This window comes from Oryctolagus cuniculus, chromosome 11 (assembly GCF_051225735.1).
Source record: "Oryctolagus cuniculus isolate XC-2025 breed Fujian yellow rabbit chromosome 11, ASM5122573v1, whole genome shotgun sequence".
NCBI classification, from domain to species: Eukaryota; Metazoa; Chordata; class Mammalia; order Lagomorpha; family Leporidae; genus Oryctolagus; species Oryctolagus cuniculus.
This window is the reverse complement of record NC_142877.1, coordinates 4,618,239-4,644,888: the sequence shown is the minus strand read 5'-3', so window position 1 is coordinate 4,644,888 and position 26,650 is coordinate 4,618,239. Positions and strand designations below refer to the sequence as shown.

General features: G+C 63.4%; 1 protein-coding gene across 1 annotated transcript in view; it reads right to left on the bottom strand.

The window, feature by feature from the left end:
- The window catches only part of BMP7 (bone morphogenetic protein 7), an 81,038-nt gene extending 56,252 nt beyond the window's left edge, over positions 1-24,786 (bottom strand). The window contains exon 1 of the mRNA XM_070051400.2: positions 24,234-24,786. Coding sequence (XP_069907501.1) covers positions 24,234-24,651 — 418 coding nt within the window. The 5' untranslated portion in view covers positions 24,652-24,786. The remainder of the gene's footprint in view (positions 1-24,233) is intronic.
- Positions 24,787-26,650: the final 1,864 nt, after the last annotated feature.

The window sequence follows — 26,650 nt, the reverse complement described above, 5'->3', positions numbered from 1 at the left end:
CACCCAGAACTGGATGGGCAGGAAACGCGTCCCGGTCGTTGTGGCCATCTCCAGGTGGCCACTCGCCATGGAAGCCGGCACTGTGGCACAGCTGGCAGAGCCGCAGCCTGCAGTGCCAGCTTCCCACATGGGCACCGGTTCAAGTCCCAGCTGCTCCATTTCTGATCCAGCTGCCTGCTAATGCTCCTGGGCAAGCAGCAGAGGATGTCCAAGTCCTTGGGCCCTGCACCCACGTGGGAGACTGGAAGAAGTTCCTGGCTCTGCTCAGCTCCAGCCGTTGCGGCCACTTGGAGTGAACCAGTGGATGGAAGACTCTCTCTCTCTCGCTCTCGCTCTCGCTCTCTAACTCTGCCTTTCAAATAAATAAATAAATCTTTTTTTAAAGCCACTTTCTTCAGACCTGAGTAATTTCCTGATACAAGACCCCTCCTTGACCAAATCTGCAGAGACCAGGACGACCCCTCAGGCCCGCGCTCGTGCCCAGCCTGACGCTTGGTAGGGCTTCCACAGTCTGTGGGCTGCTGGATGCTACCTCTGCATAATTCTGTTCACGTCTTCAACCAAGCCATTTCGTATCAGGCACACAGTCGGGCACACAGGTAAGCGTTCAAAAGCTTGACACGTGTCTACACTGCACGTGCACACCCAGCACCACCACCACGCACCTGCCCCCTCTCACCTAACCAACAGCACAGCCCCTTCTCCTCCTGACACCCAAGTCGCCGCCGTGTCCCCTCTGTGTCGGCTTCACCCAGCCTGTCCATGCTGGGGTCGGGGGGTGACCCCGGTGATGTGCATCCCAAGAAAGACGCTGAAGGGAGTCGGCAGGAAGAGCGAGGGGGGTGGAGCACCAGGCACGCGCCCTCCCCTTCCTGCACCCAAGGCAGCCGCCACGGAGCTACTGAAATGCTTCTCTCCAGGAACCTGCTGTCTGGCCTGGCTTGGACTACGGAGGAGGCGGGATGGAGGAGAAGCACTTCTCCAGGGCAGGGCACAGGGGGCAGCGCGGACGGAGGGCGGCGTTGGAAGCGGGGACAGAGCAGGGCTGTCCACGGCGGCTTGGGACGGCTCAGAGGCTCTCGTGCCATGGCGGAGGGGTGGGGGGAGAGGAGAGGAGCAGTTCAGAAGGGGGCGCGGACGGGAGGACAAGTGGGGAGGCTGCCGGCGTGGGAGACGCCCAGACCCGGGAGATGGGGCTCGGCAGGGTGGAGGTCCCACGGGAAAAACACTAACGCAGCCAGAAAGACCACCGTGGCCTTGCCTCGACACGTAGGGACCGCGTGGAAGAGGGCAGCAGCACCAGAGGCAGGCGGCACGGTGCCGCGGGTGAGGCCGCCACGCGGGACACCCCAGCCCATAACCGAGTGCTGGCTCAGGCGCTTGGGTCCCTGCTGCCCACGTGGGAGACTCGACGGAGCTCCGGGCTCTGACTGGCCTGCCCCAGCCCAGGCTCTGCGGGCACTGGGACGTGAACCGGCTGGGGAAGATCTAGTTCTCTGCTGCACGGTCTTTCAACCAAATGTAGATAAATAAACAACAGCTTGGTGCGAGGGAAGGAACCGGAGCAGGGGACAGGCAGACGGTGGGCAGTTCAGACAAGGGGACAGGAGACAGTCCACGGGCTTGGACACTGGCCGTCCAGAGTCCAGACAACAGCTGGCTGCGAACAGTCTTGCAGGAAAGACACCCAGGAGCAGGGCTGGAGCGCACGCCCAGGACAGAGGGAGTCTGCGGGGGGCCGGGGTGGGTGGGGCCAGCCCAGGCAAAGCCCCCTCACTTCCTCCTGAGGCCACTGTCCTGGCCAGGCTGGGAAGGGGTGAGGCGCCCAGTAAGCAAGCTAATCACACAGCAGTGCCTTCCAGAACCCATGGTGTTCACGGAAAACACAGGCGAGATTTCCAGACCAGGTAGGGACAGCCAGGAGCTGAGCACAGGGACGGTCCCTGGAGCATCCTGCGCCGCTCGCTCGAGTCTGTCTCCGCCAGGCTCCCACCGCCCCCCAAGGCCCTTGAGCCTCAGGGAGGGGCGGGGGCAGACCCTGGGGGCCCCCTAATGGGGAGGTGGCTCAAGGAACCAGCAGGACCAACCAAAGGCCGCATCCTAACGAGAGGCGAGAGCAGCCTTCATGGCCCCGACTGCCGAGGGCCCCGCAGCCCAGAACGCCCCCATTCCCCAGCCCCTCGAGCGCGGTCAACCTGGCCCCAGGCAGGACGTCTGGCACACACAGGAACTCGGAGCCGACGCACCGAGACTTCCTGCGCCGGCAGGTGATCCATGGCCTGCAGCCTTGGGGATGTGAAATGTGACCATGGAGGAGCTCGGAAAAGTCAGGGCTGGGGAGAGCCGCGGGAAGATGCTCTCAGGACACCACGGGCGGCGCTGTCTGCACAGGCCACGTGCCACGTGTGGAAAACGCGGCGTCCACATCACAGGCCACGCGCCACGCATGGAAAACGCAGCATCCACATCACAGGCCACGCGCCATGCATGGAGGAGAACGTGGCATCCACATCTAATAGACAGCAGCTGCCCCACACCCACCCATGCTCAGTGGGGGGTTTCTTGGTGGCCTGGCACCAAGAAGAGAGACCCGTGGGCAGTTCTAGCCGTTGGTAGAAGCCCCTGAGAGGGAACAGATTCCGGTTTTCCTTTCTATGCTCAGCTGTGGCAAAAAGCCGGGACAGGAAACTCACATCCCAGCCGCCGCCGTGTGCAGTTCCGCGTGGGAAGCGCCCGCCCAGGGGCAACCCAGCTCCAGAATGTTCTCGGGGGGCAGAGCCCAGTGAGCCCCACCCGTCCTGCCCAGGCCGTGCCCCCCACCCCCTCCCCCACCTGGGTACCGAGCCGGACAGTCTCTCCGAACGGCGAAGCCCCTTCCTTCTCCCGTGGGAGACTCCTGCATCGTGCGGGTGCCCGCCCACGTTTTGGCTTCCATCCCCCGCTCCGCGGGATTTGGGTGCTTCTCCATTACAGCCGCCGGGCGCGAGGCCACACATCGCAGTGACTCTACTTCCACTACGTGGAAGGACCCCGCCGCTGTCCGGCGTAGCCACTGCCCTATTTACTCCCCACTGAGCGCAGGTCCCGGCGCCCCCACTCCTCACCAAGCCGGCGATGTTACATGCTGCTGTTTCTGGCAGCTGCCCTCATGGGTGCGAGGTGGATGCCGGCCCCACCCCGTTCACGCACAACACCTGCTCTGAGCCCTTGGGAGAGCCCGGCTCAGAGACTCGCACAGGCTGCACGCCCATTTCACAGACGAGGACACTGGGCTCAGAGCGGGAGTCGGGTGCCCGCGGCCCCAGCTGATCTGACCTCCTGAGGCCAGCACTGTCCCTGCTCTGCCCTACCGACCGCCTCACGGGGAACGGGAGGGCTACAGAGACCCTGAAGCTTGCCACACACAGAGTGCCCCGCCCTGGCAAACCCTGCTCCTGCCAGTAAGCCCACCCCCACCAGCCCGCCCCAGCCCTGCGTCGTCAGAGGGGACAACCCCTGCACGAGCTGCCCCTCCCCTCCCCAACTCTCCTGCCAGCGCCTCCAGCGCCAGCCACAGAGGCTAGGGCGACACGGGGGTGGGGTACGGGGCGGGTGGGGGTTGCCCCATTTCCCCATCTGCACTGCTGTCTGCACAGATGTGGGGGCAGGGCGGCCGCCCGGGAGATCCCACAGTCCGTGGTCAACACCTGCGGCTCCCACCACGTTATCACAGTGATGCCGGAAGGGCTGGGGGTGGGGGCGGGGCACGGCAGGGGCAGGGCCTGGATGGGTTTCACCCTCGGGGTCCAGGCCAGCTGTGTGGCAGAGCCCAGGGCACCGCCGCTCCCCCCGAGGGGCCTCCAGCCCACTCTCGGCTGAGTGAAAGTGAGGGGACACACTGCTGGCTGCGACTCAGCTGAACCAGGGCTCCTCCAGGAGCAGTGACCTTGTCCTCTCCCCCTCCCCCAGGGAGGTGCAGGAGGCGCCGTCTGCATCCGCATGAGGTTGTCACAGGCACACACCCACAGTGAGTGTGCAGGCCGCCCCTTCACCACGAACAAGCTGGGGGGGTCCTCCAAGGAGGGGTCAGCAGACCCGGGCTTGGGCCCCGTCTGGGTGGTCCCCATGCAACCTGGGCCCCCGTCTCCCCTCTGGACAAAAGAACGGAGTCCATTACTCTCGTGGCCTCCTCCTCGTGGACTGCAGTCACACCATGTACCTCTACTCACACGCTGCCAAGTTCAACCTCTCTCGGGGCTGCCTAATTCCTTTCCACGGCCTGGATTCCACATCGGGGCCATCCACAAGGGTGGCCACTGACCACGCCTGGCCACCGAGCACAGGGCTGGCAGGGTGGGGAGGGACGGAGAATTTAATGGCTTCACTGTCATTCATTTAAACGGCCACATGGGGCCCGTGGCCCTGCCACGGAATAGGCCAGACACAGAGCATTCCCACAGGACAGCCCCACTCTACGGCGTGGACACACTGCGGCTGGGGAAGTCACGTGACTCATAAGAGCCACGGTGAGCGCAGGCGTTCCCAGATTCATATGAGAAGGCTCCGGGGGCCGGCGATGTGAGGTAGCGGGTAAAGCCGTCACCTGCGGTGCTGGCATCCCGTATGGGCACCGGTTCAAGACCTGGCGGCTCCTCTTCCAGTCCAGCTCTCTGCTGTGGCCTGGGAAAGCAGTAGAAGATGGCCCAGGTCCTTGGGCCCCTGTACCCACGTGGGAGACCCGGAAGAGACTCCTGACTCCTGGCTTCAGATCAGCGCAGCTCCAGCCGTTGCGGCCTTTGGGGAGTGAACCAGCAGATGGAAGACCTCTCTCTCTCTCTCTCTCTCTCTCTGCAACTCTGCCTTTTAAATAAATAAATAAATCTTAAAAAAAAAAAAAAAAGAGGCTCTGGGTGCGAGAAATCCCACAGAAGCAGTAAGACCCTCACTCCAGCGCCATGGGTGCTGGGGGCTGGGACGCACACCCCGGAGGCCCTGAGCTGGGTCTGTAAGCAGGCGGGGGTGCAGGTCCCCCGGGGGTGGGCATGCAGCCCGAGCACCTGCCAGTGACGTTACGCTGGACAGCCACACACGCGCCAAGGTCAGGAGCGCGGGGCTCTGCTCCAGGCCCCGCCGGGCACCTCGGCCCTCGCCCCCCCTAGAAGCTCGCGAGTGTGCAGCCACCCCGGGTGTGAAACGCGTGTGAAACGCGTGTGAAACGGGTGTGAACTCCGGGGACGTGTCTACTGCCCGGCCTGCCTGCCTGGGCTCACTGTTCCCTCGGGCAGCTGTAACCCCGGGAGTGTAGGAACCGGGCTGAGAGCAGCACGCAGGGCCCCCACAAGGCCGCTGGCGGCACGGTGAGTGCCGGCGCCGGCTCCTGGGCTGCGGGCCCTGCCCGTCCTAGCGTGGGGCCGCGAGCCGTGCCAGGCTCACCAGGCTGCCGCAGGATCCGGGGACCAAGAGTGCCCGGGCCAGCGTCCTCCAGGCGCCGTGAGCGCCGCGTGCAGCGTTCCCAGCTCAGGGCCTGGGCGGGGCCCGGGAACAGGCATTCCTGACATCCCCAGGGCCGACCGGGCTGGGGACCCCACTCGGAGCAGCGCAGGCCTGGAGGCTGCCCGTGGGCGAGTCTTGAGGATAAGAGCCGTTCCTGTTCTGTGGTCTGCCTCCGCCCCCCGCCCCCTGCCCCTGCCCCCCGCCCCTGCCCCCTGCCCCCTGCCTCCTGCCCCTGCCCCCTGCCCCCGCCCCCCGCCCCCCGCCCCCTGCCCCCTGCCCCCCTCCCTGGGCCGGCCCCGGCAGCCCCGGGAAGTCCCTGCAAGCCCTCCCCCAGGACTGGGGTGGAGCGGGAGCTGCAGCCCCACCACCGGGCCTCGGGAGGTCGGTCGGCTCAGGGAGGCCCCGCTCCCTGCTCTGCGATGCGGGGACGTCCAGGGGGCCTTGGCCATGGGGCGGTGGTGAGTGCAGGGGGCAGAGGCCGCCATCACGGGTCCTGCCCACTCCCAGCCGGCCCTGGTGCCGGTGGGGGCATGGAGCTGCTGCCCTCCCTCCTCCGGGGGGGGGGCTGCCCAGAACTGCCCCTCCCATCAGCACTCAGCACAGCCCGGGTCAGCTGGGCAGGCACAGCTGGTTCGAGGCATTTTAGCAGCAAATCAAATCAAATGAGGATTTATGGCCCTTCCAGAGGTCTGGGTTCCATCAGCCTCGACTCACTGGGCCGGAGAGGTGCAGGTGCAGCAGGACCCCGCCTACCTTTCAAAATAAGAGTCTTCTCGAAGGCCACACTCCCTCCCTGGACCCAACACACGGAGGGCAGAGGGCTCAGCACCATTTCCGGAAACTGGGCAGTGCAGGGAGGTGCCAAGGCCGCCAGGGGCCGGGGGGAGGGCGGCCAGAACCCCGGAATCCTCAAGAGCCTCTTGGATTTCAGTCAATTCCAACATTTTTGAAAATTTTTTGTCTTCATTTTGTTTGAAAGGCAGAGAGACGGGGAGCCCGTCCATCTGCTGGTTCACTCCCCCAACGCCTCAACAGCCAGGGCTGTGCCCCGCAAAGCCAGGAGCGCAGAAGTCAGCGCGGGTCCCGCGTGTGCGAGGCGGGGACCCGCGCAAGGGCCCTCCCTGCGGCCGCCCAGGCTCCGCGGTAGCCGGAGGCGGGACCAGGCGGCGGCGCTGGAACCCAGCAGGGAGAGCCGATGCTCGTCCGCCCCAGCTCTGCCAACACCAAATCTCGGTGCCAGGAGGCACAGCAGGTCACGGCGGCTCCCGGTGGGCAAGCAGGCGCCGATGCCTGCCGCAAGCTGGACACATCAGGGAACCGGGGGAACGGGGTCGCCGGAGCTGCCACTGCCCACCCGCAGCATCTCCCCGCGGCGAGCTGCCAGCCTGGCCGTGCCACGCCTGCCCTTCTGCGTGCGAGCACGCTGGCTGCAGTGCGCCCCAGGCAGCTGCTCAGCCTCTCTGGGCTCAGTGTCCGGGCTGAGACACAGCCCCCGGTCACCCGGCTGCAGTGAGGTCAGGGAGAAAGGGGACTCGGCACTCAGCAAAGTCCACAGCTGGGACGATCACTGGGATGGTGAACGCAGCTCCCATCAGGGAGGTGACCCCCCAGCACCCCGCCCCAGCCAGGAAGCCAGAGCTGACCCCGAGCTACCTTCCAGACCCAGCTGGTTCCTAAGTAACTCACGACTAAGAATTTTTCTGCAAGAATTTCCGTTCAATGAAGTAGCTCGACCTTATTACACTTCCTTTTTTTTTTTTTCCATTGACTTGTAACCATTAGGCTTCTTGCCTCATGGTCACAAAATAGCTGCCGTGGCTCCAAGCGTTATATCCTCACAGAATCACATTAAGGCAAGCAAAGAAGAAGGAGGACAGAAAATCCAGTTTGCTCAGCTGTCACTCAGTGAAAAGCTAAATATGTTCTAGAACCCCCTCCCACCCCATTCTGCCCCCAGCAGATTTCCTCGTGTGTTTCGGGAAGAAGGAACATCTCAAGGTCATTCCAACCTGCAAAGAAGCCAAGCAGCAGGTGTGTGGGCGGCTCGACAGACAGCGGCAGCCACGCGCTGCCCCCAAGGCCCCCCTCCCCGTGGGGGGGGGGGCAGAAATCAGAGATGCAGAGGAGGAGCTGGGTTGTTCTCTGACAGCCAGGGGCAGAGCGACCCGGTTCTGCAGACCCTCCCAACCGTGGCTGCGCGTCTTCCCCACATGTGGGGGCGCCATTTCCCCTGCCCTCCCCTCCTTGCCCACCCCGCTCCCACCTGCCTGCCCTCCTGGGAGGACGTTTCTGGTGCCTGCAACCCGAAGGTTCTGACAAGCACCCGGTGCCGCCCACACCAAACCCTCGCTGGTCAGGAGCAGCCCCTGCAAACCCCGCCTCCCGGGGCCGGCGCTGTGGCCTCGCCGCTAAGTCTCCACCTGCAGCACCGGCGTCCCACGTGGGCACTGGTTCAAGTCCCTGCTGTTCCCCCTCCGATCCAGCTCTCTGCTGTGGCCTGGGAAAGCAGTGGAAGATGGTCCAAGTCCTTGGGCCCTGCACCTGCATGGGAGACCCGGAGGAAGCTCCTGGCTCCTGGCTTCGGATCGGTGGAGCCCTGGCCCTTGCAGCCATCTGGGGAGTGAACCAGCGGATGGAAGACCCCTCTCTCTCTCTCCCCCCACCTCTACCCCCTCTTCTCTCCCTCTCTCCCTCTCTCTCCCCCTCCCCCTCTCTCTCCCCCTCCCCCTCTCTCTCCCCCTCCCCCTCTCTCTACCTCTCCCCCTCTCCCTCCCCCTCTCTCCCTCTCTCTCCCCTCCCTCTCCCCCTCTTCCTCTCCCCCTCTCCCTCTCCCCCTCCCCCCCTCCCCCTCCCCCTCCCTCTCCCTCTCTCTCCCCCTCCCCCCCTCTCCCCTCCCCCCTCTCTCTCCCTCTCTCTCCCCCTCTCCCTCTCCCCCTCCCCCCTCTCTCCCCCTCCCCCTCCCTCTCCCTCTCTCTCCCCCTCCCTCTCTCCCCCTCCCCCCCTCTCCCCCTCTCCCTCTCCCCCTCCCCCCTCTCTCCCCCTCCCCCTCCCTCTCCCTCTCTCTCCCCCTCCCTCTCTCCCCCTCCCCCCCTCTCTCCCCCTCTCCCTCTCTCTCCCTCCCCCCTCTCTCCCCCTCCCCCTCTCTCTCCCTCCCCCTCTCTCCCCCTCCCCCTCTCTCTCCCTCCCTCTCTCTCCCTCTACCCCCCTCTCCCCCTCCCTCTCTCCCTTTCTCCCTCCCTCCCTCTCTCTCTCTAACTCTCCTTCTTCTCCCCAGGTGTCTCCTCCAACCAGGGACCCCAGGTGCGCGCACGCCCCGTCGCGGCGCGGGGGACACAGGCGGGGGCCTCCTAGGGCCGTCAGCTCCCCTCGGCCGGCCGCCACGGGAGGGCGCGCGCTCAGGAAACGCAGCGCAGGTAACGTTCAGGTTGGCCCACAGACGCTGTTGTGAAAACCCACGCGGCCCCGGCAGGACACGGGCCCCCTCCCTGCCCTCGCGCCGTCCTCCCGGGCAGAGCAGCACAGGTGCCGGCGCTCGTGAGAGACAGGCCCGGGCCTCCGAGGCCGAGCGCCACCTCCTCCGGGCAGCCTCCGCCCTTGCTCCGAGGGGTCCGCTCTGCCCCCGCTCAGGAGGATCAGGAGCCGCCTGGCCCACAGCAGGACCAGGCCGAGCCCTGCGCTGGCCTCGGCTTCCTCCAGGGACAATGACCGCTGGGCTTCGGGGCCCCCTGCAGACACCCCTCCTCGTCCAGGCTCCCGGAGCAGCGCCGAGCTGCGTGCGGCCGGTGTCGGTCAGCGGGGGTCCCGCGCGGTCCCCACGGCTGGTGCTGCAGGGGGACCCCTGCAGTCACAGAGAATCCAGTCTCTCCGCGGGCGGCAGGGGCTGGGTGAGCGACGCCAGCAGGCGTCCACCCCCGCAGGGCTCAGTAAGTGCTGACTGGGACGGTGGAAGGGAACTTGGGCCTCTATCGGTGCCGCGAACACCGTGAGCCCAGCTGCAGGAGCACGCGACACAGGAAGCCGGCCACTTCTCAGCCACCTTCCACCCTGTGTCGGCGCGAGGCCGGTTGTCTCTCTTACTGTCACCCCCTGCAGCAGGGTCAGGCCTGCGACCCACTTTGGTCCACGGGACTTAAGGAGAAGGTCGTCCTGCCTTGCAATGTTTGGGAACGCAGCAGCCACCCTGTCACCAAGAGGTCGGAATGGCAAGTTCGAGGACAGACCCCTGGCTTGCGGTGACGGGAGAGGATGACGTGGCCTTGTGCCGACGCCGCTCGAAGCCGGTGACAGCACTTGGCGCTTCCACCCTGCCCACTGCCTGGAGCCGCACCCCGAGAGGAGGGGTCACTGGAGCTCACCCAGGCCTCTGCCCAAAATCAGGAGGAGTGGGGGAAACTCAGTACACCACGGAATCAAACCTGCCCGAGGGCCCAGGACTGCACGGAGCCGTCGCCGGGCACGGGTGGCCAGACCGGGCCAGGGGCCACCTGCTCACCTGGAGCTCCCGGCCTGCTCAGAGCCCACCCAGAGGGGCAGCGAGGCCCTGAGCACGTGGCCCCCTGCCGCCACCTGCCCGAGGCCACACACAGGCAAGGGGACCTGCTGTGCCCAAGGCGGGGACGGCCACCGATCCTGTGCGGGAAACGGCGGGCGCAGGCGGGTCCTCGCCTAAGACAGGGACATATCGGCTGTCCCTCCCCCAGACGGCCAGGACCACAGCCCTGCCGCGCCGCCACCGCCGGCCCAGGCGGAGCCCAGAGCAGCAGAAGGGAAGCAGGCGCCATTCAACAGCAAAGCCCCATCTGGGGGTTTCCAGTGCCGAGCGGGCCTGCCCACGCCATACGCCGGAACCCGACGGGGGCACAGCCACGGCCCGTCCCGGTGGCTCGGGTCTCCTTGAAACCCCGCGCCAAGAACACAGACCTTAACCTGCGACAGGGAACTTTCTAGAACAGCAGCATTCGTCACAACACCCCTGCTTCCTGCTGTGCCTCGTGCCCCTCGGCACGGAGCTGCCTGGGTGTCCCGGCTCGGGAGGGCCACCCCGACCCCAATCCCACAGATGGGGCTTAGGCCGCCACGCCCAGTGCTGGAGCACGGCACAGCCTGCGCCCAGTGCCCAGGGGCTGTGGATGCCCAGGGCCCATCAGAGGCACAGGCAGGCAGCCCCCTGCGGGCCCCTCAGTCAGCTCTCCTCCCCGCCCCCGCCCCCGCCCCCTCCCGCCTTAACAGCTTGCCCAAGGTCACAAGGTTAACAATGAACCCCCAGTATGACCCCAGAGCCAAAGTCCTAATGACCACATGAGACGCTTGGGGCAAAAACTAGCCAGGGACCAGTGCTGGGTGCAGCAGGTAAAGCCGCCGCCTGCAATGTGGCCTCCCATACGGACGCCGGTTCAAGACCCGGCTGCTCCACTTCCAATCCAGCTCTCTGCTGTGGCCTGGGAAAGCAGAGGAAGATGGCCCAAGTGCTTGGGCCCCTGCACCCATGCAGGAGACCCGGATGAAGCTCCTGGCTCCTGGCCCCAGCTGTAGAAGCCACTGCGGGAGTGAAACAGTGGATGGAACACCTCTCTCTCCCTCTCTCTCTCTCTAACTCTGCCTTTCAAATAAATAAATCTTTAAAGAAAAGAAAATTTGCAGAATCAGAACCTGAGTAGGCAGGCGCAGGGACACAGAAATCACAGGCAACGCCCCCGGGGGTCACGCGGAGACCCCGGGGAGCCTCGTGGGCGGCCCGGGGCAGGGAGCGCCCTTCGGAGTCCCGGCACAGCTCCGTGAGGGGCCAGGGACGGGTGTCCGGGTCTGGGGACGATGCAGGCGGACGAACAAGTGCCTGCGCACCCGTATCTACAGACACCGGAATCGGCCTCTCCCGCCACCTCCGCAGGCCGGGACGTCGAGTCTTCCCCTTTGGAGGCGTCCTCAGCTCCCCAGCTGGGCCGGCCTGGCTGCGGGCCGTGGTCCAGAGCAAGCAGGCCTCCCTGTCCTGACTCCCACCCGCTGCGAACAAGCCAGCCGCCACAAGGGAGGGGCCGGGTAAGAGGCAGTCTCCCCGCTCCTCCTGGGCAGGGAGGTTCCTTCGGTTCTAGAAAGACACTGCCTCCCTGCTGGCCTCCAGGGTTTCAGACCCAGGAGAGGCTCCCGGGAGGGGGCTCGCGGCCTGGTTGCAACTCGTGCTCCTTCGACCGGAAATTGGCCGTCAGCCCTCAAAGGCTTTTCCCGCTCACTGCCGCGGGCCAGGAACCCCGACTTGAGCCATCCCGTATCTCAGCTCCGCCACCAGGGAGCTTTGCTTCCCAGGGGAGCAACCCTGGGACTCTGGCTGTCACAGGTGAGTGGAGGGGTGCGGGCGACGGTCAGGGACCAGGAAACGCTGCCCTCACTACCGCTGCAGGGGACGCCCACCGCAGTCCCCGTGCCCAGGCCGGGAGCACTGCCCAGGGGCGGGCATTGTGGCGCGGCAGTTACCACGCCACGTGGGACGCCCACGTCCCATGTCAGAACCCCGGTTCAAGTCCCCGCTCCTCCACTTCCCATCCGGCTCCCCACTCACGCACCTGGGAGGCAGCAGGGGACGGCTTGAGTGCTTGGGCCCTGCACCCACATGGGAGACCCGGATGGAGCTCCTGGCTCCTGGCTTCAGCCTGGCCCAGCCCCAGCTGCTGTGGGCACTTGGGGAGTGAACCAGCAAATAGAAGACGGATCTCTCTCTCCCTCCCCGTGTGTGTGTGTGTGTGTGTGTGTGTGTGTGTGTGTGACTCTGCCTCTCAGATAAACAAACAAATGTTTTTTAAAAAATTAAAGCTGACCGCTCATGACAAAGGAGGAGGGCAGCTCCCGGGCCACCAGACACCCAGAGACTCGCGGCCGCCTGCCCCGGCCGTGCTGCGGGCTCCCCGCCTGCATATTAAGATAATTAGGCGCTCAGGGTTTGAGTAGGTAAAAGGCAAAGTCGCTGCATTTATTGTTTCCTCCTAAAGGAAATGACCAACCAGTGCCTCCATCCCATAAACATTTACTAGCCCCGGAAGGTTCCACGGCCCCGCTGATTTTTAAGGGCTCCCCTCTCTGCAGACTGCGGGTCGAGGCGGTCAGAAAATGCAACCCGAGAAGGGGCAGAGGCCGGGCCGCCTCGCGGAGTTCAGGGCCAGGAGCGCTGCCCGCGGAGCCGGCTCCCCGCTCCCCCATGCCACGTGGGGCCCCGCCCAGCTTGGGGGTCTGTAGGTGGGTGCGTTATTGGTCTCTGGGGCCCACTGGAGCAGCTCCCCTGGCCCCAAGCCCTGCGGATGGCGGCCCCACCAAGAGGACCTGGCCACTGTGTGCCGGCCGGCGGGGGGCAGCGCTGCAAAGGGGGCTTTTCTGGTTTGCTTGGAAAAAAACTTTAACTGCAGGAATTTCTGCAGGGCGAAGCGTCACAAACACGCAGAGCGAGGACCGCGCCTGCTGCCTTTTCCTGCCTGGGACAGGCTCTCAGAAGGGAAGCCGCACAGCCAAGGCACTCCCAGGACCCTGCCCCCAGCTCCCGCCATGGGCACCTCGGGCCCCCCGGGGCGCTGGTCTCAGCTATGGCGTCCATGTCTCCAGGGCTGGCCTCTCCTGCCCCAGTACCACACCTCACTTCCTGCTGCGCGGCCATCATGGAAAGAAAGGAACACGGAGAATTCCTTTAGCGTTCCTCCCCATCGTGGGCATTTGGCCGAGCGCTTGGGATGCCAGGGTTCGAGTCCCGGCTCCCCTCCCGCCGCGTTTCCTGATGAAGTCCCCAGGAAACAGCAGGGATGGCTCAGGCAGTCCCGCTCCCGCCACTCACAGGAGACGCACACTGGGTTCCCACCTCTGGGCAGCTTGGGCCTGGCCCAGCTCCCAGGAGTGGGCGCTCCCAGCAAATGGGAGTGCTCTCTCTCTTTCACCCTCTCTAATAAATAAAAGTAATTTTAAAATGTTTTCATGGAGCCAGCACTGTGGCACAGCGGGTTAACGCCCTGGCCTGAAGCGCCAGCATCCCACATAGGTGCTGGTTCTTGTCCCGGCTGCTCCACTTCTGATCCAGCTCTCTGCTATGGCCTGGGAAAGCAGTGGAAGATGGCCCAAGTGCTTGGGCCCCTGCACCCGTGTGGGAGACCCTGAAGAAGCTCCTGGCTCCTGGCTTCAGATTGGCCCAGCTCCAGGAGGGAACCAACGGATGGAAGACCTCTCTCTCTCTCTCTCTCTCTCTCTCTCTCTGCCTCACTCTGACTTTCAAATAAATAAATCTTAAAAAAAAAAAAAAAAGTTTTCAAACTTCTCCCCAACCCCCTCCCTCTCTGCCTCTCCAGAGATGCTGTCACCCAAAGGCGCCGAGTGCCTTCTGCCAGGCTGTCCTGCTGTTGCTAGGATACAGAGGAGCCGGCGCCCGTGACAGTGTTACTGTGTGTACCTCACACACTCAGCCGGGGGTCGGGGGTCAGCACAGCATACAGAATTCTGTGCATGAAACAAAGTTTCATTGCGTGACATTTCCAGAGCATTGATCTCAGACCTCAGATCTCAGACCTCAGATCTCAGAGCAGGGGTGCCCAAGCCCTAGTCTAGTGCATCCCGGGATTTCCCCAGTCCCCAGCTCACGCACAGCTGGGCTGCTGGTGACCGCCACGTTACAAACCACGTGGCTGCGTGGCGAAGACTCTGCACATTCATACACAGCATCTCAAGACACTGCTGCTAAAACACTCCCATCCGGGGCCGGCGCTGTGGCATAGCAGGTTAAAGCCCCAGTCTGCAGTGCCAGCATCCCGTATGGGCGCTGGCTCAAGTCCCAGCTGCTCCACTTCTGATCCAGCTCTCTGCTCTGGCCTGGGAAAGCAGAGGAAGACGGCCCAGGTCCTTGGGCCCCTGCATCCGCGTGGGAGATCTGGAAGAAGCTCCTGGCTTCGGATCGGCTCGGTTCTGGCCATTGTAGCCATCTGAGGAGTGAACTAGCGGATGGAAGACCTCTCTCTCTCTCCCCCATTGCGTCTCTGTAACTCTGCCTTTCAAATAGATAAATAAATACTAAAACAAACAAACACCAAGTTCCAGCTGCTGCTGGCATCTCCCTTGGAGCAGGTGTCAGTACACATCGCATTGCATCAGGGACCCTGCACGTGGTCACTCGGGCCAGGGCGGGGGGGGGGGGGGGGGAGGCTTTACCCTGAAAATGGTTTTTAAGCCACAAGGCAGAGGAGAGGGGATGAGCAGCCGAAGGGCAAGGTGTGTGCCTGCTTCTCTTCATCTCATCTTCAGGTCAGGGTCACGGCCTTGGTTTCTGTCCCCGTGCCCTCCGCGGCCCCCCTGCTGGTGCACCCTGGCAGGACGGCACTGCAACGGGCAAGGGTGGGATTCCCTGCCAAGCCAGCAGTCCCAGCCACGCGAGCTGACGCGGGCACGACTCTACCCACCTGGCAGCGGCCGGGAGGGGAAAGGAGGCATCTGGCGACAATGGTGGTGACAAAGGTGCCACCGCCGCTGAGATCCACACCCTGCGCCCCACCACGAGCGACCTCGGGGACGCCCGGAGATGACCAGGGCATCTCTGAAGTCAGGTTCTTGACTCAGCTCCGCAAGCTCCCGCAGGGACAGGCAGTGCGGAGAAGGCCCCTCTCTGCTCAGCGCCAGACCTCAGAGTGGGGCGGTCCCACCCCTCCCGCCTCCTCGGTGGGGACAGCCGCTGGAGCTTGGCCCTCTGGAAGCCAAGCCCTGAAGACGCCGGGGGCCACCTCACACGTGGGGACGTGCTCACTGACCACGGGACTGCCTCATCTGACAGAAGCTTCCAGAAACACTGGTCTTCAAAATGGGATGCAGGCACATGGGCGGAGGCAAGAGGGATTCACTGGGGTGCAGGAAAGATGTTAGGATGACAACTGTTCAGCAAACTTCAAGAACGAGGGGTGATGTAGCAGGTAAAACCGCCGCCTGCAGTGACCGCATCCTACATGGGCACCGGTTCTAGTCCCGGCTGCTCCTCTTCCAATCCAGCTCTCTGCTCTGGCCTGGGAAAGCAGCTGAGGATGGCCCAAGTGCTTGAGCCCCTGCACCCGCGTGGGAGACCAAGAGGAAGCTCCTGGCTCCTGGCTTCAGATCGGCACAGTTCCGGTCATTGCGGCCATCTGGGGGAGTGAACCAGTGGATGGAAGACCTCTCTCTCTCTCTGCCTCTCCTTCTCTCTCTGTGTAACTTTGACTTTCAAATAAATAAATAAATCTTTAAAAAAAAAAAAAAAACAGGTACCCAGGTATGGAATGTGGGCATCCAAAGCGACATCTGACCCTCTACGCCAAACACACACCCCAGGTGGAAATTTTAAAAGCCACTGCATAGGGGCCGGCACTGTGGTGTAGTGGGTAAAGCCGCTGCCTGCAGCCCGGCATCCCACATGGGCACCAGTTCGAGTCCCAGGGTCCCAGGTGCTCCACTTCCAATCCAGCTCCCTGCTAATGTGCTCCAGAAAGCAGAAGATGGCCCAAGTCCTTGGGCCCCTGCACCCACGTGGGAGACCCAGAGGGAGCTCCTGGCTCTTGGCTTCACCCTGGCCCAACCCTGGCTATTGCAGCCATTTGGGGAGTGAACCAATGCATGGAAGACCTCTCTCTCTCTCTCTCTCTCTCTCTCTCTCTCTCTCTCTCTTTCTCTCTCTCTCTCTATCTGTCTCTGCCTCTGCCTTTCCCTCTCTGTAACTGCCTTTCAAATAACTAAATAAATCTTAAAAAAAAAGCCAGAGCACAATTCACATCTGTCCCCACCTCGCACCGTAGCGGTGACGTTGTGGGGGCGTGAGCCTCCCTCCAAACCTCACTGCCGCCAAGACGCGGCCCCCCCAGCCCACAGCAGAGCCAGAAACTCCCTGCAAGCGAAAGTCAGCCCTCGGATTCCGCGCTCCCGAGGTCACGGGTTGTGTGTGACTGCGGGGAACGTCATCCGTAGACTGGGCTGGGGGTCAAACCAGCCCGACCAGGGGCCAGATCATTAGCTCAGTGATCCCAAACGGCTAACCCGTGGCTTAGAAAAACATCAAAGAACATTCCATCCCCTGGCTGATTCCAGTGACAGCAAAGCTAATTGGATGTATATTGTCTATTAATTAAAGTGCATTAACTAAAACTGCATTGATGAAGCGGCTGAAATGTATCTTAATTAGTGACATGGACATTTCATGTTTTCGTCTTTCCTGCCCCACTTAGGCACCTGCGCTCCCCCTCTGCTGTATAAATATGAACGACCCTAACAGCGCAGTCGTCGGGGAACACTTCCCGCCAGGCTGTGCGCTCAGACTTCACTGCTGGGAATCTGAAAACAAACACTTCAGAGGATGCTGCCCAGAATTCTCTGTCCATCCAGGCACACGGTGGCCAGTACCCGAGCTCCTTCCCCGCGGCGAGAGCCCCGCCAGGCAGACGGGGCAGCCAGAGCTCCTGTAGCAAAGCACAGGCAGTGGGGACCACCAGAACACTCGTCCGCCTCTGTGTGCGCGCTCAGCGGCCGGGCGGGTGGGCGCGGGGACGTTCCGGGCCCCCGGCGGGCGGGATGCTTACATCGCTCTGTTTTTCTTTTCCCAGACTACTTGAAAGCAACGGAGAGGCTGAAATTACAAGACGGCGCAGGCCTAAACCCAACGCGTAAAACCAGGCAAGTCCTCAGTTTTGGAAACAGTGCAAGTTTCTATTCACAGCCAAATTTCATTAAAGCCAGACAACAAAAGATGGAAACTTGAAAGCCACTCGGGAGATAACGATGTGATAGGACACGTGACCTCAGAGATGCCGGGAAACTTAATACTCGCTGCGGCGGATCCTAACCGTTGGGAGGGAGCCCGGGGGAGTCTATGGGAAGCTTTGAGAAGGCCCAGCGCGCGTCCCCCGGGCTGCAGCCTCCAGGGCCTTGTTCGGAGAGCCCAGGCCCAGCCTTGCACCTGCTCCGCTACAGAGCGGGGAAGCCGTGCCACTCTGTTAATGAGTGCTCTGGGCCGTCACTCCCTTGGAGAGAAGACAATTTGTACTTTGACCGTCTTCCAGAAAGGGGCGGGGAGAATGCTGCAGTGATGCGATTTTTTTTTTTTTAAACTAGCCTTTCTTTATTCGGGAGCGACTTTTGACTTCCAGTTGCAAAGATAGTACCGATACTTCTCGCTTACTCCTTAACTCAGTTCCAGGCTCGCAAGTAGTAAAACTTTCAATAACCTTAGATGCTAAAAATCAACAGCAGTTCTACTGTTGTCTTCAAGGGACCTTGGCACGTCCGTTCCAATTTTGTCCCATGACGCACCTCCATCATCTTTGAAATCACATGGGTGCCTTACCAGCAGTATTTTAAGATGAGATACTTAAACACTGAAATTTAGACTGACATCCCGAAACGACTAGCGATCTGGCCACCTTAAAAAAAAAAAAAAAACAAGAGCTACCATGTGCAGGGGGCACCTACTGCGTGCCGGGCTCTGTGGGAGAATCTGCTGAGGGGGGATTATCACCCAGCCTTTACACAAGGAGACAAATTAGAGACCTTCAGAAACTCGCCCAAGGTCACACAGCCGACGCGCAACCATAGTGGAAACAGACACCCGTGTTCAGGCTGTGTGGAAAGAGAATCGTGTCCATGTGCCCCGTCTCCCCTGCCAGGCCACGCCCACCGCCGTCACCGAGAATGGCCGTCACCGGCAGCGAGGCCCCCCAGCCCCTGGCCCCATAGATCACCCGGAATTAGCTGCGAAGTGTTAGGACACTCGGCTGGGCAGCCCCGGCTTGGGCGAGGGCTGGAAGGCTTCACCGAGAAGCCCTTCAGAGAAAGCCGCGGTTGGCAGCCCCGCTCCTGCATGGGAACAAATTAACATTGGCATTCCAAACACAGGAAAGGGAGGAAATTGGAAACACAGTTCAGACTTGGCCAGCCCTTTGAAATACTGTACCATGCTACCGACATCAATTAATGAGAAGCAGGGCTGTGCCGAGAGGCCCTGGTTTGGAAATGCATTAACACACGTTAAACATGTTTGTACAGGAACCGGATTATAAGCACCCCAGCTCCCAAACAATAAAGCAATTACCCTAAAACCGGTGCTCTCGGAGCTGTCATTAATTCAATCCACTCCACGGGGATCAGAGCGGGCTTTGCGCGCCTCCCCGCAACGCCTGCCGACACGAGTGCCGAGGGGACCGTGTGCACGTGCTCTTCCAAGGCCCCCACCAGGAAGTGTCAAACTCCAGGCACTCCTAGGACCCCCTCCCCACCATAAACACTCTACCCAGAGAGCGGGAGACGCACGCAGCCCCGGTGCTCACGGGCACGGCCACTTCGCTGGGGAAGGTTCCCAACGAAATATCTGTTCCATATTAAGAAAAACCAAGGCACGTCGTTGTCAGGTATTATTTGTCAAATGCCATTGGCTGCGAAACCCGGGATTCGCTCCCAGCTGAACACGAAGCTGGCTCACACCGAGCGGCTCAACCTGGGATGGGAGGCACTGAACAAACCCCACCGCCTCTCTCAACCGTTTCGGGAATGGAAGGAAAACTGGGGAAGAAAGAAGGCGCTGGGCCCTGAGCTGCCCAGGACGGAGGGCCTGCAGCCCCAGAGCACTCTGACAACCCCAGCGCACTAGCCAGCCTCGCGATCTCTCAAGAACGCTAGAGAGAAGAGGGCCCACGCTGTGCCGGCATCCCATACGGCTGCTGGTTCAAGTCCCAGCTGCTCCACTTCCAATCCAGCTCCCTACTAATGGCCTGGGAAAGCAGCAGAAGACGGCCCGAGAGCTTGGGCCCCTGCACCCACAAGGGAGACCCGGAGGAAGCTCCTGGCTCCTGGCTTCAGTGTGGACGAGCCCTCCTGTTGTGGCCATCTGGAGAGTGAACTGGCGGATGGAAGATCAGTCTCTCTCTCTCTCTCTCTCTCTCTCTGTAACTGTGCCTTTCAAATAAATAAAAATAAATCTTTTTAAACAAAAACAAGAGAGGGGTTTTAGGTGACGTGGGGGAGCTCAGTGCTTCGACCTGCAGTAGGAACCCCCCCAGGCCCCGCGTTCACAGCTGCGCCCACTGTGCTCCACCTCACAGGGGTCTCCTCTGGCTCCCTCCCCCCTGGAGACGTCACCCCCTCCCCACCCCGTGTCCCAGTCGATCTGGGATCCATCAACTTGGAGCAGTTTAAGTGCGTGAAGCTAAATGTGTTATCATTTTCTCCACAAATTAACAGTTTCTACGTAAATATTGGTAATTCCTCGCCCCATGGAGACACCGGCACGTTTGATTTAAACTAATTAAAAGCAGAGGGTTGTGCGATTCGATCTATTGATTTTACCAGTGGGACTTGACGCTTGGAGAACAAGTGCACACAGCTGAAGAGCTCACCCAGCACCACGCGGCCAAGGCTGACCCTCACGACAAGGCTGACCCATGCGGCCAAGGCTGACCTTCACACTCCTTCCGACAACAGCGCGACAGGTTCCGCGCACCCCCGCCCGCGCCCTCACGCCCGTGACTGCCAGGGAGCCTCTAGGGGCCGCGTCTCGGCCAAGCGCCCCCAGCCAAGTCTGCAGAGGGAGCCCGCAGGAGTCAGCGTGGCCGGCCGCCTGGCCAAGGGGCTCTCCATTCAACACTGCTCGGCTGGTTACACCGAGGGGCAGGCTGGGGAAGGGTGGAGACGGGGCAGAGCCGGGACACTGTGATTCTCGCAGTGGGCCAAATATGACCTTACCAAGTGGGGGTGGGGCGATATTAAAGCGATAGCGGTGATCAATCAGCTTGGCCGGGACTCTCCCTGGAATGAAGTCATCGCTTGTCTCTGAGCTCAGTGGACACGTGAGATTCGCTCACGGCACAGGCACGCCGGTGGCCGGGGGACGGACCGCCAGCTGTGTTTATCTGGGCAGAGGCTCCGCAGCCTACCACGCCGAGGGCCGCAGCTCTCCGGGGCTGTGTCTCCTCCCTCCACGCATTCAAAGAGCCACGCCGCCCCTTTGAAGGCCTGGGTTTCATCCAGGCCACCTCCTTCCCCATCCATGGATACCACACTTTGCCACCGAACGCCAGACTGGGATCAAAACCCAACAGGGCCACCCAAGCCGGCAGCCGGGGCTCAGCCCTCACCTGCCTTGAGAGCAGAAGAGAAAGGCACACAGGACCCAAACAGTTCAAATCTGGGTCACGTACGTCCTTCGGGGGGGGGACGGGGGGGGACGCAAATCTTTGATTTATGGAAGCAGGAAAACCAGGTTTCAAAGAAGTGATTTGGAAAGGGTCCCTAAAAACACAGCTGCCGGTGTGTTCCCACAGCAAAGGCGCCGTGCAGAGAGGGAGAAAGGAGGGGAGCCTGTGTGACATCTGCATTAACCTCTGGCTGCTCACCAGTGAGGGCCGCGCTGGAATGCGGAGCAGCCCCTTCCAAATTTTAACACAAGCCAGGTTACAGCTGCGAATGCCTGCAGCGCGCGCGCTCCCGCGAAGCACTCCCTGAAGGACATTTTTAAACTGTAACAGAATCTTTCTCTAATACTCTACAGTGGTAGGGCCTGTTCATAAGGGGCAAGAGGAACCATCTTAATGCCAAACGCTTGTCAACAAAACGGACGGCCAGATGTTACAAAGCAAAAACCCAACTGCCCGGCCCGCGCCCGCTCCGGCCGTCTCCACAAAGCCACTTTTCTACGCTCACTCCAATCGTGACGGCTTTCCAACTTTCCCCTTTTATTTATTTATTTATTTTTTTTTTCATTTCATCTCGAAGATGAAACAAACGGCACTCCTCCGGAGCCCGGCCGCCCGGCCCGTGCCGGCTCCTGCAGAAGATAGCAAGCAAACAGCCCGACGGCTTCTTCCCCAGGAGGCGCGGCCAGCAGCGGGCGGCGCGGGGCCGGGCCAGGTCCAGCTGCGGCGCGGGGCCGGGCCAGGTCCAGTCTGCAGAATCGCACCGGCCCAGGGACTGTTGGAGACAGGGCAGCCTGTTTTGAATTCCAAAATTCGGTCTGCACGGAGAAGTCGGGGGCTTGTTAATCCAAACCAGTTCACAGAGCCCGCTGTCGAGCCTAAGGGGCTGAGGCTGGGCTGGGCGTGTGTTGCAAAGGGGTCCCTGCACAGAGGGGCAGCCGAGTCCTCATTCCCAGCACCTGGTTTTGTCGTAAATCCCCCCCCCTCCAAGTTCCCCTCCAGTCCGGATCCCACTCGGCCTGGCAAACCGCTTGAATTCCAAGAGGAACGAAAACCAGTTTGGCTGCAGACAGAAGGAAGAATTAACGCACCAGGCCTGCAAAAGGCTTCAGAACTCGGGCAGGGGTCCCCCACGCACTCACGTGGCCTGCAGGGCAGCGGAGGTATGCGCTGGGGGAGGGGCCCTGGGGGAAGGCCGCCTGCCCCCTCATCCCCCCAGATCCTAGCTGAGGGCCCCCAGAGCCCCCCTGTGATGAGAACGAGCGGTGATTTCAGATGAACGAGTGATTCCTCTCCCCTAGGTGAAGTGTCAGGATCAACCATCCTGGAGAAAACTGTGTCTCACACACCACGGTGATCCGCAACCCCGGGGAAAAACAGAGTGTCCTTCGCAGCCATCCAAGTGCCTGAACAAGTCTCCTACACACCCCCAGCCCTCCCCAGTCCCCCGGGAAGTCCCTCCTATGGAGAAATTCCGAGCGAGCGAGCAGTAGATCAGAAGAGACAGCGAGTTTACCCCCGTGCCGTCACTGCACAGAAATTAAAGGCCGACCTTGGAGGCGTCCACAGGCTGCAGCCCAGGTCTTCAGCCACCTCGTCACCTCGAGTTTAGGGACAGAGAGAGAAAGAAAACAACTCCATGCACTCTGCCCTCTGATGTGGAGTGATGTTGCGGGGGCGTCCACAAAGCCCAGAGCCAGCCCCGCTGATTAAGAGGCTCAGACAAGCAGGTCTTTGTCCCTTCGAGATGAAAGCCGCGGATTGAAAGGTGTGTGTGCAGCCAGAGGAAAGCCACCCAGCTGCGGCCTTCCCAAACAGGTCTCGGCTTGCTCCCGCTGCCAGGAGGGGGGCGGTGCAGCCAAGTGTCCAGGGGCCCCCACATAGCAACCCAGCTCTTCTCCCGGGCCGGCCATGCTGCCTGTGCCTGAGCAACTGGGTACTTTCTGCTGGGTTTTCCAGAGCCTGGACAGGAGCTGGGGATTACGGATACTTCTGTAATGACCCTGGCCAAGCTCCGGAGGCAGCTGCCGGGACCTGAGATGCCGCACTCGGTGGGAGCCACCGGCACACAACAGAACCCAGGATCCCACAAACCCCACCCGAGACACGGCCCTGGAGGACCACAGAGCCCCAAGTGCCCTCATCGACTTGTATGTACACATTCGGAATGTTGCTTTCAATAAAGACAAACATAAAAAGGGAATCGCAGGAGGAAAACAGCCCCGGCTCCCTCCCCCAGCCCCACCGCGCTGCCAGATCTTGTCCCAGTGGGACAAGCACCCATGTGACCCTCGAGGCCTGCACCTTGCTCCCTGCCACCCCAGGCTCCCCGGGAATTGCTCTCGATCAAAACCCAGGACGCCGCCTCCCCCTTGAACAGGCGGCAGAGCCTCATTTAAACTTTCCCGAAGTTATTTTGCCATCTGACCCTTCCACCCCTTCTCCGCGGAAGCTCCGGTTCCCAACTTGATCTTGGCCATTATTAAGGGCAGACAATGGCCTCCCGGGAACCTCAGGGACCTTATCTGGAGCGGGAAGCCCGGGAGGCGGATCCGCGCTTCCCGGGGCGCCCCCAGCCGCCGCCATGCGCGCCCCTGTGCCCAGCGCCGGGCTTCGGTGTCCCTCGCTTCCTGGTTGACGGCGCCCGCGGTCGTGGGTCTCTTGCCCCGACTTGGTTTGGGTTTCCGCGGCGCGGCGCACACGTAGAATAAAAGCGGCTAACCCGGGCGTGTTATCTCGGAAACCAAATATTTGATCCTCAGCGCTCAGAGCGCGCTGCCGGGGGTGAGTTTGTGCGAGTCTGGTGCGTGCCTCGCGCGCCCCCACCCCGCCTCCCGGCAGCTGGGGCCGGGAACCGGGGGCCCCGGGCGCCCCCGGCGGTGTCTGCACCGAGACGCCCGCCACCCAATCGCCAGAACCGGTGGTTTGCGCGCCACACGTGATAAACGCTGAAAATGGATTCTGCCCGCCCGGGACCTATCATTACATATTTAAAATAGAAAGCTCGCAATGGCAACGGCTCTTCCCCAGCTGCGGCCGTGGGAGCCCGGGCCGAGGGGGGCGCCCGGCGGCCGGGAGAGGGGCCCAGAGGCGCTTGGAGCGCGCGGCTCGCCCAGGCTGGCGCGCCGCGAGGGGACAGGTAGGGCTCGCCGGGGAGACGAAGGGAAGGCGACGTCCGCGGTGCCGGGGCCCAGCTGCGGGGAGAGGAGCCGAGGGAGGGCGGGAAGGCGGCTTCCCCGAGCGCGGCCCTTTAAATCCAGGTAGCGCGGGGCCGCGCCGGCCCGGGACGGCTCACATGACCCAGCCCCGGCGCTTTGAACTGAGCCGCGGCCCGGCGGGTGACCTAACTCCGAGGGGGCTCCGGTCCGGTCGGCCCCTCCCTCCCTCCCAGCAACTTGCACAGGCCAGCTGAGGCCGGTCCGCCCTACCTGAGGGTGCACACGGCTTGGGTCCACTAGGGCCGAGGGCTCGGACACCCGGAGACAGCAGCTGCCGCGTTGCAACCGGCCACGAGCGGAAAGATGGGCGCGCTGGACGGGCGGAGTGGCCCCCTCCCCGGGCCGAGACGCCCCCACCGGAGACGCTCACGGCCGCCCTGCCCTCACTCACCGAGGTTCACGAAGCTCATGACCATGTCCGCGTCGGTGAGGAAGCGGCTATCTTGCAGGCTGGCCAGAGGGGGGCCCTGGGTGCTGAAGACGGCCTTGTAGGGGTAGGAGAAGCCCTGGCCGTCGGGCCCGCCGCCCTCCTCCACCGCCATGGCATTGTACAAGTCCAGCATGAACATGGGCGCCGAGTTGTGCTTGCCCTGGAGGTGGGGGCGCGGGCGGTGCGGCAAGCCCAAGATGGAGAGGATCTCCCGCTGCATCTCGCGCCGCTCCTGGCTGCGGAGGCGCCGGTGGATGAAGCTGGAGTGCACCTCGTTGTCCAGGCTGAAGTCGGCCAGGGCGGAGCGCAGCAGGAACAGGGGCGCCCAGAGCGCCACGAAGCTGTGCGGCGCCGCGGCTCGCAGCGAGCGCACGTGCATCGCGCCGGCTCGCGGGCTCCGGGCACCAGGCTCCGCGCCTCCCCAGGTGGCAGAGGGGGCAGGCGGCCGTCCACGCCGCTCGGTCACTTGCTGTAGACGGGCCCCGCTGCGCCCGCGCCAGACATGGCCCCTCCCCGGCCGGCTGCGCTCTGCCCCGACCCCCGCCCCCCACCCTGCTCCGCGCTGGCCCCGGGCCCCTTGCCCCGAGCTCGTCCGGGCGCACCGCACGGCTAGGAAACCAGCTCCGGCGAGCGAGCAAGCAGGCGAGCGAGGAGGCGGGCGCGGGTGGGAGGAGCAGCCAGCAAACCTAGGCGTCCCGAGAGCGAGCGCCGGGGAGGCGGCGAGGCGGCGAGGCGGCGAGGCGGGCGAGCGCTCCTTCCTCCGGCTGCTTTCGCCTCGCGCGGCCGCGACCCACCCTCTGCCGACCCCCGGCGGGGAGAGCGAGGCCCCGGCTCGCGCTCACAGCCCCGCGCGCCCCTGATCGCCCCAGAGGCCGCCTCCGGAGCCCCGGAGCGGTGCGCGCTGGGGCCTGCGAGCCGGGAGGCGGAGGACGGGCTTGCCCGGCCCCTCCCGGGCCGGCCTCCCACCTGCCCTCGGCCCCGCCCTCCCCCCAGCTGTGCCCAATGGGTTCATTCATTCTTCCAGCGCGCTCGGCAAATATTGACCGAGTGGCCACGGGGCGCCCGCCGCGGGACCCGACCGCGCGGGATGCGGAGGGAGGACCCCAGGCCGGCCCTGCCCCCTCGGGGGCAAGAAAGGAGGCCCCGGGCCGGAGCGATGGAGATCGGGCTGCGCTGGGAAAAGCCGGGAACGGCGCGGAGGGGGCAGGCTTTCCGGGAGGCGGCGGCCCCGGCTCCGCCTGGTCCCTCAGCCCCCTCCGCCTGGCACTGCAGCCCCGCTGGCCTGCGCGCCTCCCGGGGCCTGCCTCTCCCTCTGCCCGGAGCTCCCGCTCCCAACGCCCTGGCGAGCAGCGTCCTCTCCTGGGCTCCACCCACTTTGTTCTCTTTTCCTTAATTTCTTTCACTGTGCGGAACTGCACTCTCTACTGTGCCGTCTGCCCCGCTTAGAGCCGCGACACCCTGGGAGCCCAGCGCCCGCCCCCCCCCCCACCCCGTGCCTGTGGCCAGCCTTCACGGAATGAACAAGACCTCCCTCGGTCTGGGGTCTGAAAGCCCCAGCCCAGCCACTGTCCACCTCGCCATCGGCCCGGGGAGGAGCAGACAGCAGCAGGTGGTGACCTGGGGCCCCACCCCAACCTTTCTCCTCCCCCACCATCAGTAAAGGACCCTGTGTCCCACAGGACCCAGCCGCCTGGGAACCCGCCAGCGTCCCTCCCCCACCCCGGGCTCAGGCTCCTCCCCTGTTACCCAGCAGAGCAGAGCCTCACCCTGATGGCAGTGGGGGGGGGGGTTCCAACCTCGGCTCTGCCCCCTCCCCAGGGGGAGTGTGGGGTGCTCAGGGGGGATTGAGCTTGGAGACAGGGTTTGTTTCCTGGGGGGGGGGGGGGCTCTGACAGCCTCACTTGGGGGCTCAGAGTCCGTGGAGTTCCTGGCAGCTGAGGGACTCCTGCCTCTGTTCCCCCAGGACCCCACGGTGGACAGAGAGGCCAGAGGCCAGGCAGGTGAGAGGACGCGGGTCTGCAGCCCTGGCTGTTTGCTCCCTGCCGCAGTCTGCAGGACGGGCTTGGTCCCCAGCCCCCGCCCGCAGCTGGGCCTGCACCCCCCCAGAGCCCCCGCCCGCAGCTGGGCCTGCACCCCCCCCCAGAGCCCCCGCCCGCAGCTGGGCCTGCACCCCCCCAGAGCCCCCGCCCGCAGCTGGGCCTGCACCCCCCCAGAGCCCCCGCCCGCAGCTGGGCCTGCACCCCCCCAGAGCCCCCACCCGCAGCTGGGCCTGCACCCCCCCCAGAGCCCCCGCCCGCAGCTGGGCCTGCACCCCCACCAGAGCCCCCGCCCGCAGCTGGGCCTGCACCTCCCCCCAGAGCCCCCGCCCGCAGCTGGGC